At 46.9% G+C, this 15,321-nt stretch overlaps 1 protein-coding gene across 2 annotated transcripts in view; it reads left to right on the top strand.

Annotated features, from left to right (window-relative positions):
* RHOA (ras homolog family member A) overlaps positions 1-14,492 on the top strand; it is a 29,345-nt gene extending 14,853 nt beyond the window's left edge. For both annotated transcript variants that reach the window (XM_070391265.1, XM_070391264.1), the window contains 4 exons: positions 6,439-6,596; positions 10,373-10,493; positions 12,215-12,345; positions 13,317-14,492. In XM_070391265.1, coding sequence (XP_070247366.1) covers positions 6,441-6,596; positions 10,373-10,493; positions 12,215-12,345; positions 13,317-13,490 — 582 coding nt within the window. In that variant the 5' untranslated portion in view covers positions 6,439-6,440 and the 3' untranslated portion in view covers positions 13,491-14,492. The remainder of the gene's footprint in view (positions 1-6,438; positions 6,597-10,372; positions 10,494-12,214; positions 12,346-13,316) is intronic.
* The last annotated feature ends 829 nt before the right edge of the window (positions 14,493-15,321 follow it).

Raw genomic sequence — 15,321 nt, 5'->3', positions numbered from 1 at the left:
TGCATCGGGTCTCTAGTGTGTGTGTGCTACCGGTTGGATGGTCGCTATGACGTGCACTGACCACCAGGACTGTGGTGACTTGGCAGCTGCAGTTCTTGGGTGATGAACCTGGAACCAGAGAGGAGGGAGCCCGATTGCATAGTTCTTTGTGAAGCAGCACTGAGTAGACTAAGTGCTATAGGAATTCAGGAACGAAGGAAAATGTGTCCTAGAGTAGCCAGGGAGGCTTCCCTGGGGAGGAGTAACTCTTAGCCTTAAAGGTGTTAAAGTGGAGTGTATGAGTGGGGGGTGGGGGGGATCAGCCCTTGCAAGTGTTAAATTGTGCTTGAGCCCTGGCCAGGTAGCTCAGCTGGTTAGAGCATTGTGCCCCCCACCCCCAATATGCCAAGGTTGTGGGTTCGTTTCCCACTCAGGGCACATAAGAGAATCAACCAATGATGCCGTGGCCTGTGCGGCTCAGTTGTTTGAGCATTGGCATGAGCACTGAAGGGTGGAGATTTCTGTTCCTTGTCAAGGGCGTGTATCTGGGTTACAGGTTCACTCCCAGCCGCCCTGCCAGGGTGCATGCTGGAGGCAGTCAGTGGATGTATCTCCTTCACGTGTTTCTCTGTTTCTCCCGTTCCCCCCTCCCCCCACCCCCTCCCCCCCCTCCCCCTCCCTCCTCCCCCTATACCAGTGCTCATTGTTCTGTGTTCGGTCTGTATATGTTTATAATGTATCCTCTTCCAGCATTGCACCTTTCATCAATACTAGTATATACAATATATGTCTTTTTTGTCTCGTAATCTTTTTTTGTTTAAAGTCTTAATTTGTCTGACAACATAACTATTCACCTGTTGATTGGCGATTATTTCTGCCTGTTAGGAATACTGCTATAACAAATCTTGCACATGTGTTTGGTGTACTTATTTATTAAATATTTCTGTGGGTTTATACCAAAGGGAATGTTGTGTTTTAGTACACACTACTAAACAAGTTTAGCAAAGTAGTTGTACACTCCCACCAGCAGGAAATGCATGTTCCAGTTGCTTCCCAACAGCACTTTTTAAATTTTAGTCAAGCTGGGGGTAGGTGGCAGTATCTTACTGTGGCTTTAATTGCATGCCTCTGATGACCAAGGGGTTAAACACCTTTGTCTGTGTTTATTGGCCATTTTAGAAAGCTCATTTTGTGAGGAAGGATTATGTATGTACTTTGGACTAAGACGTTCAGTTATACTGGGGAAGTAAGATACCTGTGAAACATACTAAAATGTAGATTGGGATTTCATAATTGAAGCCAGAGTAGGTCCGAGTATTACTAAGAAGCAAATAAAAAGATTTCAGAGAAATTATCCCTGGTATCCAGTGGGAAGGAGGGTGGGTGCTTCCTTTTACCCCTAGAAGTAAAACTACATGTGCACTAAATCTAGGGTTCTCAAAATTTAGCATGTATCAGAATCACCTGGAGGGGTGGTTAATAGGGTTATATGTATATATTTTTTTAAAATATATTTTTATTGATTTTTTTACAGAGAGGAAGGGAGAGAGATGGAGAGTCAGAAACATCGATCAGCTGCCTCCTGCACACCCCCCACTGGGGATGTGCCCGAAACCAAGGTACATGCCCTTGACCGGAATCGAACCTGGGACCTTTTAGTCCGCAGGCCGATGCTCTATCCACTGAGCCAAACCGGTCTTGGCAGGGTTATATTATTTGAAAAGTAATGATTAAAGGAATAAAAATATAGGATATTGAATTAGTCTTTTTTTAATGCTCACCTGAGGATATGTTTATTGATTTAAAAAAATAGTTTTATTGATTTCAAAGAGGGGGGGGAGAGAGAAACATCGATGATGAAAGAGAATCATTGATCGGCTGCCTCCTGCATGCCCCCCACCGGGGATTGAGCCTGCAACTTGGGCATGTGCCCTTGACTGGAATCAAACCTGGTACCCTTCAGTCCGCAGGCCGACGCTCTATCCACTGAGCCACACCAGCCAGGGCCAAGATCTGATTTTTGAGTGTGGGGGATGTAAGATCAGAAATGAGCCTTGGTACGGGTTTTGGATGGGCAGGTGAAATGTTGTTTTCTGGGGAAAGGGAATAACTTTTCAGAGAGGGCATTGCTTTGAGTTGAGGTGGAAGAGTTTGACAAGGCCAGTTAATGGCACCTGGTGTGGGATCAGGAATGGAGAGAAGGTGGAAGGTTGCTGTTAGAATTTTAGAGGACCCTAAGGGCAAGGCTAAGGTGTCTTGACCTAATTTTTCATTGAGGACCTTTGAAAGGCCTTGGAGCGAAGGCACGAAGGCACGATGGGCTGAAGCTCGGGCATAGGAACGGAGGATTTGCCTGCACGTATGTCAGGCCCAGCCCTGCCCTGTGTCTCCCAGGTAGGCAGTGCCGAGGACTTCAGCTGCATGAGGACTATGGGGATGGGAAGGGTAATCGTGGTATTTGAAGAATTGATGCCCTCAGAGATGGGTATTAGGAGAATGGGGGGGGGGGGGGGCTTGGAAGGAATAATCATGTGTGAAGGCTGTAGCTGAGGAGACAGAGAATTAGAAGTCAGCATGTGAGCATGTGTCAGGGCGGGCCAAGGATTGGGAAGGTAAGGTTGTAACAAAAAGTAGCAAGGGAAGGAGGACTGGATTTTGAGCAGGCCGTCTCATTGGTGACTTGACAGTATGTTTCAGTACAAGTTTGGGCAGAAGGCAGATTGGAAGAACTGAAGCAAGTGAGTGTTTGAAGCAGGAGAAATGGATATATTTTTTCTTTGAAACAGAGAGAGGAAAGCATGGATGTGGGAAGATACATTGTTTAAAGCAGCACCTGCGCTTTATAGTAGACGGAGAGAGAGCGGCCAGTGGAGATGAGGGGATGTGGACCACCACAGGTGGCCGTGCTGTATGAATTGAAAGTTGCTAGAGACCTAGGTTAGGCCTGGGCAGAACCTGCTAATAGTAACCGCCTTTTTTTTTTTTTTTTTTTTTTTTGAGACTCTCTTTAAACAAAAAAAGAGTTTTTTATTTTATTTTAGAGAGAAAGAGAGAGAGAAACATCGATTGGCTACCTCCTGCACACTTCTTACTGGGGATCAAGCCTGCACCCTGGGCATGTGCCCTGACCAGGAATCTAGGGACCTCTTGGTTCATAGGTCAGATGCTCAACCCCTGACCACACTAGATGGGCTGTACTTTTCATTTCTTGTTAACAACTCTGGTTGTATTGCCAGACCCCAGCATCCCACAAATCCTTTCTCATGGTAGGCTTTCATTTCCACTTTGTCCCCTAGTCACTTGTAACTACTGTCTTGTCATCAATAGAGGCTGGGTGATTTACACATTTCCTGGGCCAAGGAGATTTTCCTGGGCCTTTCGGTCGCTCCTTGGCATTTCCCTTGTGTGTGTCTTCAACCATGTTAGACTGCGAGACCATTTCTGGAGAACTGAGTGCCTTCCAGGAAAGATGCTATTCAAAGTTGACAGCCTTTTCTTAACAAGGGAATTCCTGAGGAATTATTTTGTTTGAATCCTGTAAGGTCTTGATTGATTGACTTTGGGTACAAACCAATACAAGTTAGTCCTGAGGAGATATATAAAGTACATATAAAAAATCTTGACAGGAAATTGAGAGCATGAGAAAAACAAAAAAGTCAATGAAAACATATTTTTAAATGTACAGTTCATTTCAGTGGTATTTAGTGTATTCATAGAGTTGTGTGACATTTCACAGCTGTTTTGGAAAAATTCCATAATCCCAAAAATGAAACCCTACTATTCCCCTATTCCCTAGGGGAAGGTCATTCCCTAGTCTTTTCCTCCTTTCTGCTTTCCCTAGGCCACCACCAGTGGGCTCTACTTTCTGCTCTGCATTTGCCTGTTTTGAACATTTCATTAAATTAGAAGCACACAATATGTGACTAGCTGCTTTCACATGTGTAAAGTTTTCAGGGTTCATCCATTCTGATAAATGTAGCATGTATCAGTACTTTCTCCCCCTCTTTATTGCCAAATAATATTTTGTATAGATATATCACATCTTTATCCATTCATCAGTTATTGGATATTTGGGTTGTTTCTACTTTTTTACTATAATGGATGCTGCTATGAACATCCATGTACAAGTTTTTGTGTGAATATGTTTTTATTTCTCTCGGATAAATATCTAGGATAATTGCTGGGTCATATCTATTCATATCCTTTACCCATTTTTAAATTGGGTTATTTGTCTTTATTATTGAGTTATTTATATATTCTGGATCCAAATCAGCATCTTAACTGCAGCCTCAAGAGAGACCCTGAAATAAAAGAGATCCTGAGCCAGACCACCTCCTCAGCTGCTTTGTTGTTGATTTGTAAGAGTTCTTTATATAGTCTAGATACAAGCCCCTTATCAGATGTTATTTGTAAACATTTGCTTCTATTCTGTGCTTTTGTCTTTTCATTTTCTTGATGGTGTCTTTTGCACAAGTTTTTAAAATTTTTATGAAGTTCAGTTTACCTATTTTTTCCTTTGGTTGCTGGGATAATATATCTGTGAATATACTGCTTACAGTATATTGTAATAAATAGTATAATAGCTGAAATGTGGAAGAACCTAAATGTCTATCAAGAGGTGAATGGATGAACAAGATGTGGTATATACATACAATGGAATGCTATTCAGTCTTAAAGAGAAAGGAAATTCTGACCCATACTACATGTTTGAACCTTCAAGATTTGATGTTGAGTAAAATAAGCCAGTCCAAAAAAAAAAAAAAAAAGGCAAATACTGTATGATTCCACTTATATGAGGTAGCTAGAGAAGTACAATGCATAGAGACAGGAAGTAGAATGGTGGTTGCCAGAGGCGGAGGGAGAGGAAAGAGGGTTAGGTGTTTAATGGGTATAGAGTTTAGTCTTGGAGGCGGAAAAAGTCCTGGAGATGGATGGTGGTGATCGTTGCATAATGATGTGAATATATGTAATGCCACTAAACTGACAATAAAAAATTGTTAAAATGGTAAATTTTATGTGTATTTCATCACATTTTTTGAAAACTAAAACTATTTTATGATTCTAAACAAGCCCTGGCTGGTTTGGCTCAGTGGATAGAGCGTTGGCCTGTGGACTGAAGGGTCCCGGGTTCGATTCCAGTCAAGGGCACATATCTCGGTTGCAGGCTCAGTCCCCAGTAGGGGGTGTGCAGGAGGCAGCTGATCAATGATTCTTTCTCATCATTGATGTTTCTTTCTCTCTCTCCCTCTCCCTTCCACTTTGAAATCAATAAAAAATATATATATAAAATAAAATAAAACTGTTTTATGATTCTGGATCTTACATTTGGACCTATAATCCATCTTGAGTTAAAAGACTTCTTTTCTCTATTGGATTGTCTTGGCATCTTTGTTGAAAATCATTTGACTCTAAATATAAGGGCTTATTTCTGGACTCAGTTCTATTCATTGATCTGTGTCTGTCTAGGTGTCAGTGAAATGCTGTCTTGATGACTGTAGGTTGTTGTGTGTGTGAGGGGGGATTAAGTTTTAAAGTCAGGAAGTGTGAGACTGCAACTTTGTTCTTTAATATATTGTCTTCCATTTCATAAACATGAATGTCTCTTTTTTTAAAAATCTTTATTGTTGGAAGTATTGCATGTGTTGAATGTCTCTATTTATTTAGATCTTCTTTAATGTCTCTCAACAATGTTTTGTACTTTTCAGAGTAAGTTTTGTTCTTATTTTGTTAAATTTATTCCTTTTTTATGGTATTGTAAGTGAAATTGTTTTTCCTAATTTCATTTTCAATTTGTTCATTGCTAGGGTATAGAAATACAATTCATTTTTGTATGTTCATCTTGTATCCTGCAACCTTGCTGAATTTGTTTATTAGTACTAATAGTTTTTTAGTGGATTGTATAGATCTATCATCTGTGAGTTGAGATAGTTTGATTTCTTCCTTTCCCATATGTATGTCTTTTATTTTCTTGCCTAATTGCCTCCAGTATCATATTGGATGGATAGAAGTGGCAAGCATGGACATGTTTGCCTTGTTCCTGATCTTGGGGGAAAGATTTCAGGTTTTTTACCATTAAGTATAATCCTGTATAATAAAAGCCTAATATGCAAATTGTCCTCTCGACCAGGAGTTCGACCAGAGGGTGGGGGCAGCCGGCCAACCGTGGGAAGGGAGGCCCCAGCCAGTGATGGCAGCAGGCAGCCAGGGGACCGGAGGTCCCAGCTGGCAGCCAGCAGCTGCTAGGGACCCTACCTGTGCATGAATTTCATGGACTGGGCCTCTAGTGTTTGTTGTAAGTTCTTTGGTATGATATTTTGGTGCCAACTGGAAAGATGTACTGGCATTTTATATTTGGGTGTGCTAATAGAGGCTTGTGCCCCATGGTTGGAAAAGTGAATCATAGCCTAAAGCTATTATGGCTTCGTGTGCAATCTAGATAATACTTTGTCTATGTTTCAGCAATGGCTGCCATCCGGAAGAAATTGGTGATTGTTGGTGATGGAGCCTGTGGCAAGACTTGCTTGCTCATCGTTTTCAGCAAGGACCAGTTCCCAGAGGTGTATGTGCCCACGGTGTTTGAGAACTATGTGGCAGACATTGAAGTGGACGGAAAGCAGGTGAGTCCACTTTCCGTAACAATGGTACTAATTTTGCATGTTAGGCTATTCATGTAGTCTAGAGAGAATCGGGCCTTTTTGTCTCTTCAGTACACAGTATAACAAGAACAAAAATGTTAGAATGAGAACTTCATTCTCATCCTGTTTTCATAGCCCAACTTTGTTCATTTTTAAGTTGTCCATATTCATATGTATTTCATTTGGGAAAACCTTAGTATATGTGCTGTTTCGGCTATATTTAGTGCTGGATATGAGATTACTAGGTTGAGAGGTCCTTATTCATTATGACTCTCAGAGTTATACCATCAGCAGTGTGGCATTTAGACAACAAACATCCTCGTATGTAATTTTTATTTTTATTGGAAGTCTACAGATTTTTTTAAAGTATTTTTTTATTGATTTCAGAAAGGAAGGTAAAGGGAGAGAAATAGAAACATCAATGAAGAGAGAGAATCATTGATCGGCTGCCTCCTGCACGTCCCACACTGGGGATTGAGCCCGCAACCCAGGGCATGTGCCCTAATTGGGAATTGAACCAGTCACCTCCTGGTTCATAGGTTGACATTCAGCCACTGAGCTACATTGGCCAGGCCTCAAATTTAATTTTTAAAATATTTTGTCTTTAACAAAGACAAGTTGCCACTGTTGACTCAATTACGTCTTTCCTGCAGGGAGGAATGAAATTCTCAGTACAGACAGGTCAGCTGAAAAGAAAACTAGAACAAGGGCTCTTCTCCAGCACTCTCAGGCCTCTGGGGCATTCAGTCACGTGGCTGTGCTGCTAGCACCTATTAAGTTGGCTTCATAATTCCATCTCCTTTCTCCCTTCTCACTTTCCAGCTCCCTACTGTCCCTTTCTGTCCAGTGTTACTTAGCCCCAGTGTGTGGCACCTGTGTGGAAAGCACGTTAGGCTAGCTGCTCAGAATCCTGGGTCTCATGGGATGTCCTCATAGTCTGTGATCATGAGTAAGCCACCTGACTCTTGAGTCGCCTTCATTTTGCAGGTGACGTCAGGGTTCTAGTAGCTGAAAGCATTTGGAGTCAGACGTGCTACCATTGCGCCACGAGGTCCTGGCGTAGCTGAAAGCATTTGGAAGCACCAAAGCGCTTTACAAATTGGGCTGAATTCAAACCTCCTGTTGCAGCCTGTGGCCCATTTTATCCCATTGCCTTGTGGGTCCCAGTGGTGCTCTCATGCCTTTAGGAAGCACAAGGCACCTTTCTGGTCAAGAAGAGATGGGGGCCCGGCCAGTGTGGCTCAGGGGTTGAGCCTCAACCTATGAACCAAGAGGTCACTGCTTCGATTCCTGGTCAGGGCACGTGCTCAGTTGCGGGCTCGATCCCAGTTGACGGCATGCAGGAGGCAGCCAATCAGTGATTCTCTCTCATCATTGATGTTTCTATCTCTCTCTCCCTCTCCCTTCCTCTCTGAAAACAATAAAAATATATTTAAAAAAAAAAAAAAAGAACAGATGGGGGAGGGGCAACAGTAAATTTCAGCCTGTCCTGCAGGGGGTCCGTCAGTACAGAGTGTTGCCAGTATAACCTGAATCAGTTCTCTGCAGTGATGCTTGGATACAAGTGTTTCTGGGAGCCTGGAAGAGTGGTTTTGTGTAGACACCGGCCCAGTTGTGACAGACTGGCCTGAAATGTGCTGAGACCTTGGTGCCTGCTGTCCTGTAGCAGCCTCTTGTCCACTGAGATCCCACACAACACAGAGACCCAGGCTTGAGGGGAAGCAGGTCAGGTTGGGTTCTCAGATGCCTGGTGTGTGCATATTGCTGGTTTTATCCTGTCCTTCCCTGCAGACAGAGTAGCTGTCGGGTGCTCTGTGCCTGTGGCCTCGGTTGGGAAAGTCAGTGCGCATGTTTTGGAGCCAGTAATGGCCTTTCTGTTCTCTTGGAAGCACTGTCTGTGCCTGGAGGATCTTATCCCTGAGAAATGTAGGGACCTTGACTTAAAACCTGCGTGATGGTCTGAGTTTTTCTTGCGCTGCCAGCTGTGACTATACCAGACCTGGCAAGGTAGGCGAGCCCTCAGCAGGGGGAGCACACCCTTAAGTAGGGGTGCTGGATCTGGAAGAGGGATCACAGCCCAGCTTCCTGCCTCAGCGGCTCAGTAGCCCACAGTGGGAGGGGCACTGAAGAGGAGCACTGCCAGCGCCTGGGGAACCATCAGATTCTCAGTGCTCATGTCCCAGGAACATGGCTCCCAAAGTGGGGGGGGCCCATGTCGACATGCGACAGACCTTCAGCAGCATCCACATCTGGACCATTTATCAGGAGACAGACGGTGGGTGTGTCTGACTGAACACCCAGGAGGCTTGGAGGGGCCTGGGCAGTGGGATGTGGAAGTGAGTGAATGAGCTGTACCATCCGGAGGTCAGGCCAGTTGTGAGGATTGGGGGTCAGTCTCTCCTCGATCCGCACCAAGCTGACGGTGTGTCCATGGTGGCAGTGCCAGGAGCCTGACGGCGGTGGCAGGAGATGCACCCTGGGGCGGAGGTTGAGGGTTGAAGAGACAATTAGCCACCCACTTTAGAGAAGGGATGGCATTTAGAAAGTGCAGTCAGGGTTGTGGAGTGCTGGGAGGAAAGGGTATTCCAAGCATCAAAGGGAGAGCTCCTTGGGCCCCGAAGGGCCTCTGAACAGAGGGAGTTAAAATCCACTCTGGTCAGAAGAAGTCGCAGGGCGGCTGCAGTGCTGGGCACCTGAGAGAGGACCCATGCCCAGAGCCCAGGCGTGAGCGGAGTGTCCTCCCACCTTACGTGACGCTTTCCTTCTGACATTTTTGTGAGCAGTGAAGGCAGGGCCAGAGGCCTTCCTCTCAGCTGAGACCTCATACCCCGGCTGGTCTTTCCTCGCCCTCCAGCGCAAGCACAGTCTTGTCTCCATGTTCCCTTGGGGCAGAGTGACCAGACACATGGAGGTGGTTGGGGAGACTGCCAATTACAGCTCGGCTTTTACTTGTCTTGCCTTGTACACCAGGTAGAATATTATTTACAGTTTGATTTCTCCTCTTGTTCATCCACTGAATGTTACTTATAATTAAATTCTTCTTATAGGCTATAAAGTTATTTTTCTCTTGACATTTTGAATTATGCACTTTATTCCATTCTCTGGATCTCTTTGTAAAATTGCAATTCTGAGGAATGTAGCCTAAAACAACTTGAACACACCTTCCACCTTCAGGCTTGATTCTAATAAAAGTGGAACACTCCTGTGTTTTACTGTTTTGGACAGTCTGCTGTTTGAATTCACTATGGTAAACATCTGCCTCCCTCCCTTTTTTAAATATATTTTTATTGATTTCAGGGGAAGGGAAAGGGAGAAATAGAAACATCAGTGATGAGAGAGAATCATTGATCAGCTACCTCTGCACGCCCCCCACTGGGGACAAGCCCTGACCAGGAATTGAACCATGACCTCCTGGTTCATAGGTCAATGCTCAACCATTGAACCACACTGGCCGGGCCAACATCCCCTTTGGAAAGTGGGTAGTGAACCCTGGCCGGATTAGCTCAGTTGTTTTGATCATCGTCCCAATACACCAAGGTTTCGAGCTCAATCCCGTTAGGGCACATACAAGAATCTCAACCAGTGAATGCATAAATAAGTGGAATAAAAAAATCAATGTCTCTCTCTCCCTCCTATCCCCATCCCCTTCCCCCTCCCTCTTTTTCTCCCTCCCTTCCTCTAAAAAATACACACAGAAAGCCACGAAAGTGGGTAGTGGGATTAACCTTGCACTTGGGCATTTATTTTTCCTCCCACAGGTCGAGTTGGCTTTGTGGGACACAGCCGGACAGGAGGATTATGATCGCTTGAGGCCCCTCTCCTACCCGGACACGGATGTTATCCTGATGTGTTTCTCCATCGACAGCCCTGATAGTTTAGGTGAGTAGCTCTGCAGCCTGAAGTTTGTCACTGCCCGTGTGCCTGGCTGACACCGAGTTTCTCAGGTCCTTTCTGGGCATCAAGCAAGCGAGCATCAGAGAAGGACTCCTCAGTGGCCAGAGTCCTAGAGCCTTGAGTGTGTGTAACCTGGGCCCTGGGCCTTTTCAGCCGGGTCTCCCGTGGCTGCCCTGTGTCCACTTTATGAAGCAGGCGAGTTCCAAAGAAAGAACTCGCTTTCGGACTGAGATTGGGGGAAGGCTTCCCAGGGCGCCTGCACCTTTTCTAGTGCTTCATGGTGCCTCCCTGTATCTAGACTGGGGACTGCCATTTCCGGTGGTGTTTTCAAGTCCTCTCTTAGCCCTTTTCTAAAGCATCTTAGCTAATAATGAGAGACTTGGCCCTGCCATATTAGCTCAGTTGGTCACATGTTTCAGAAGCCACTCCTTCAGAAAATGACTAATACTGACCTCACACTCTATAAAACAAGGCACCAGCCTTGAAGTCAGAGAGTAAGCAGCTTACTTATAAAATATAGTTTCAAATCACAATCGGCACCATTGAAATCATCATCGTACTAAGTGCTTTGCATGCATTGACTCGGAATAACCGGTGTGAGGTAGGGATTACTCTTTTTCCCACTTTATAAACCATCCCTGACACTGAGGGGTCCGAAGTGAGGGTGTGGAGGCTGAACCCAGCCCGCTCGTCCACCTTGATGTCCATACAGCCGTACTCCAGGCCGGCAGGAAGCCGCAGCTGCTGTCACGCATGTTCAGAGCTTGTGAGCCATTGGAAATATCAGTAACCTACAGGGTAGGGACATGCTGAGGGCCCAGGAGCAAGGTGTACAAAGAACATGTGGACACTGGGCCAGCTGCAGCCCCAGAATGGGGGTGTGGTCAGAGTCCCCTGCCAGCAGGGATGGTGATGGGCATGGGGAGCCTCCCTGCAAGGGCAGGTGGCACCACTGTGGAGTCACCCTGGGCACTGACGGATCCTTTGCTGCTCCGGAGTCTTTCCCTGGGCCCCACCTCCACAGGAGCTGTGCTTCGTAGTGGGACTGACAACAGCTCGTGATTCTGTGCCTAATGGTAGGGGTTAAATTTTGCCTTTTCCTGGCAAAATTAAAACTAGTTTTAAAACTAGTGAAATTCCATTAAATGGCCAGCATAATTCTGAAGTAGTTTCTTTGCAGTTTTGTAGAGAGCACCTGGGAAGGCACATGGGCATTTCTTTAATTATCGGCAGCGGAAGCCAGTGGCGTTTGGTAAAGCCACGTCCTGGAAACACGTTTTGCCAAAAGGCAGGAGTGTTGTCAGCTTGACCTTCAGCCCAGGTGCCAGGGGGTGGGTTTTGTTATTTAAATCCAGCCAAGCCCCAAGAATGCAAATAGGCTCCTTTGTCTTGACTTTTAGTAAAACTTCCTGGTTTTTTGCTGTATAAAATAAACATGCTGTATTGGCTCGGGGTCACTGTCTCTGTCCCTGTCTCATCAGAGGACAGCGGTCCCATCCGGCCCCAGCTTTTCCTTCCATCTGTGTCTGTCCCTTTCTTTCATTTTCTCAATCCCCAGCCGCCCCTACTCAGGAACTGGACCGCTCTCTAGCCGCGCTGCACACGGAGGAGAGAGACATATTCACACAGTTTAATTAGGGATCTTGGAGATTCTTAACGATATAACTTTATGTATCCCTGAATTATGTGCATTTCACTATTTTCAGAAAACATCCCAGAAAAATGGACTCCGGAAGTCAAGCATTTCTGTCCCAATGTGCCCATCATCCTGGTTGGGAACAAGAAGGATCTTCGAAATGATGAGCACACAAGGCGGGAGCTAGCCAAGATGAAGCAGGCATGGACGGGACAGGATTCTGTTCTGTCGTCTTGTAGCATTCTTTTTTCTTTTTGTAATCCTCACCTGAGGATATGTTTTCATTGAGTGGGGGTGGGGTGGGGTGGGGTGGGGTGGGGTGGGGAGAAGACAGTGATCGCACACACCCTAACGGGAATCAGATCTACCACCTCTCGGTGCACGGGATGGCACTCCGACCAACCCAGCCACACTGCCAGGTCTTGTCGCATTCTTGAACCTGAGGACCCAAGTGGAGGTTCAGGGAGCCCAACAGAAACCTCTCTCTCCATCTGGCCCTTATTGCCTGGGGTCTGGTCATATGAGATGGAATCTCCCGTGAGGTAGTGCTACGCTCCCCGGACTGCCTGCCTCGGAAGGGCCCGTCACAGCAGGCGTCAATGCTCCAAGTGCAGGAACTTGACCAGGCTCTGGATTTCCCTCTTCAGTTATTACCTTGGTATATGTGAGGCCAAAATAAATTGGTGGCAACTGAAGGATCAGGAAGTTCTGAGGGCGGGGAGTCGAGGCCAAGAGCCCCGATGCCTTTAAAAGGTGATGATGGAGAAGCCAGGTGGCCCAATAGCGGGGCTTCCCCGTGGCAGGAGAGTCTGGAGGTCTTCACCCCAGGTTCTCCCCCTGGGGTTTCTCTGAATGTCAAGGTCAGGATCTATTTTCTCCCGGGGCGTTCGTCCTCTGGGAAGCTACAGGAGGACCAGGGGCTTGCCTGGATCAGCAGCTTGAGTCATTGTGTCCTCCAGTCCCTCCCTAATGTTAACCTACAGGGCTTCTCTGGCCTCTCCCCAGAGAAGAGCTCATGTGAGAGGGACACTATATTGGGTTGGGGCTCACTACATAAGAATTTCATAGACAGAACTCAAAGTTGGGGATTTGGTAGCTTTTAAAAGAGGTCTTAGCTGAAATTAAATACACCTACTCACTGTATGTATTTAACCCTCTTCTCTCTCTGCTAGGAGCCAGTAAAACCGGAAGAAGGCAGAGATATGGCAAACAGGATTGGCGCTTTTGGGTACATGGAGTGCTCAGCAAAGACCAAAGACGGAGTGAGGGAGGTTTTCGAAATGGCCACGAGAGCTGCTCTGCAGGCCAGGCGTGGGAAGAAGAAATCCGGGTGCCTTGTTTTGTGAGCCCGCTGTAAGCACAGCCCTCACACGGTTCCTTTTGAAGTGCTGTTTATTAATCTTAGTGTATGATTCCTGGCCTTTTTCATTTATCTATAATTTACCTAAGATTACAAATCAGAAGTCATCTTGCTACCAGTATTTAGAAGCCAACCATGATTATTAATGATCTGGCCCGCGGGTCCTCTGCCACCGCTCTAACCGCCTCCTCTGCACCCCCACCCGATACACAGGCGCTAATTCGAGGAATCCCTTCACTTCTTGCTTCTTTCTAGAAAGAGAAATGGTAACTTTTGTGAGTTAGGCTGTAACTACTTCATAACTAACATGCTTGCCTGTCATCTGTCAGCTGCAAGGGACTCTGGGAGCTGCCCCTTCAGGGCTTGACTCCTGAGCAGGTTTCCTTGTGCCTCTGGAGTGTGCGTCCAGTTCTCAGATGTCCTGCAGCTGTGGCAGTTACAGTTCTGTGGTTTCATGTTAGTTACCTTATAGTTACTGTGTAATTAGTGCCACCTAATGTATGTTACCAAAAAATAAATATATCTACCCAAACTAGATGTAGTATTTTTTGTATAATTGGATTTCCTAATACTGATATTTGTCATCCCCACAGAAAGTGTATTGGTTTTTTTAAAAAAGAAAGTGTATTTGAAAATAAAGTCAGATGGAAGATTCATTTTTAAAATTCCCGCTTTGTCGGTTTCTCTGATAAAAGATGGCCATATCACCCGTTTTCACCCCACATATCCCAGTCCCCTCCCCAGAGCTGGGCTAAATAAACAGGAATTTGGTTCCGTGCCTGAGGAATGTAGTCGCTTCCGAAGGCGGCACAAGCTGTCGCACCTGGACTGCGGGCCTGGCCCTCGGTCGCCCTGCTCCTCTCTGTGCCAGGTTCCCTCCGGGGGAGCCACCAGTTCTGTGCGCTCGGGCTCTCCTCCCGCTGACTGAACTGTTTTCTGTACCAGTTAATTTTTCCAACTACTAATAGAATAAAGGCAGTTTTCTACACTTCCTGTATCCTGGTGTTTGTGTTCCTCTCTCGGGGCTGGGAGGGGGAGGGGGAGTGGGAGGGGGAGGGTGGGCTTGGCTTCCTGCAGGGGGCGAAGTGCCACCTGGCCCACCACCCCTTTCCTCATGCCACTAGCCTGGCTCCTAAGAACATGCCGACGACCACCTTGTGTCACGTTCAGGTTCAGCGCTGGGCTGGGTGGGGAGTGCAGCCTGCGGGGACGGGAGGGCACCCCCAGCCGGCATTACACAGATCAGGAGTGCGACCTTGTCCTCATTCCCTCCCATTTCCAGTGCCTTTAAGGTCCAGGACTGAGCTCCAGGTGGAGTTGGTTAGGGATGGAGGACGGCCTGGAATCGCAGGGCCCACTTGGCCCTGCAGGCTCACGGCTCCATTCTAGGCCCTGGGGCAGTGCCCTACAGGCTGTACAAGGAGGAGGGAGGCCAGAGGGCAGGGCCCGGACACCCCGGACAGCCCCGGACGCAGGGAACTGAGTGCGCGCTGGCTTCAGGGCCTGTGCTCTGCCTGCTCCTGGCACTGCCCACCCTCCTCAGCCTTCCTGAAACCACAGCCTCCTCGCAGAACCTGCCTTGGCCAGTGCTGCCAACCCCACCATCACCACAAGCCACAACTTGCTGTGCACCCAGTAACAGGGCGCGCTCTGCGGGAACAGCGCCGGGGCAGGGGCCGGAAGGGCTGTGGCCGAGAGAGCGCCCGGTGCTGTCACCTGCAGCCGCCTCCAGCCCTTACAAGAGCCTCGGAGACCGGGCTCTGGCGCCCGTCGGGATAACGGTCAGCGCCCAGCTGCGCGCAGCTCCGCAGGGTCTG

Source organism: Myotis yumanensis, unplaced genomic scaffold (assembly GCF_028538775.1).
Source record: "Myotis yumanensis isolate MYYU_CA2020_CCGP unplaced genomic scaffold, mMyoYum1.0.hap1 SCAF_14, whole genome shotgun sequence".
Lineage (NCBI taxonomy): Eukaryota > Metazoa > Chordata > Mammalia > Chiroptera > Vespertilionidae > Myotis > Myotis yumanensis.
The sequence above is the reverse complement of the archived record's forward strand: the minus strand, read 5'-3'. Positions and strand labels throughout refer to the sequence as shown.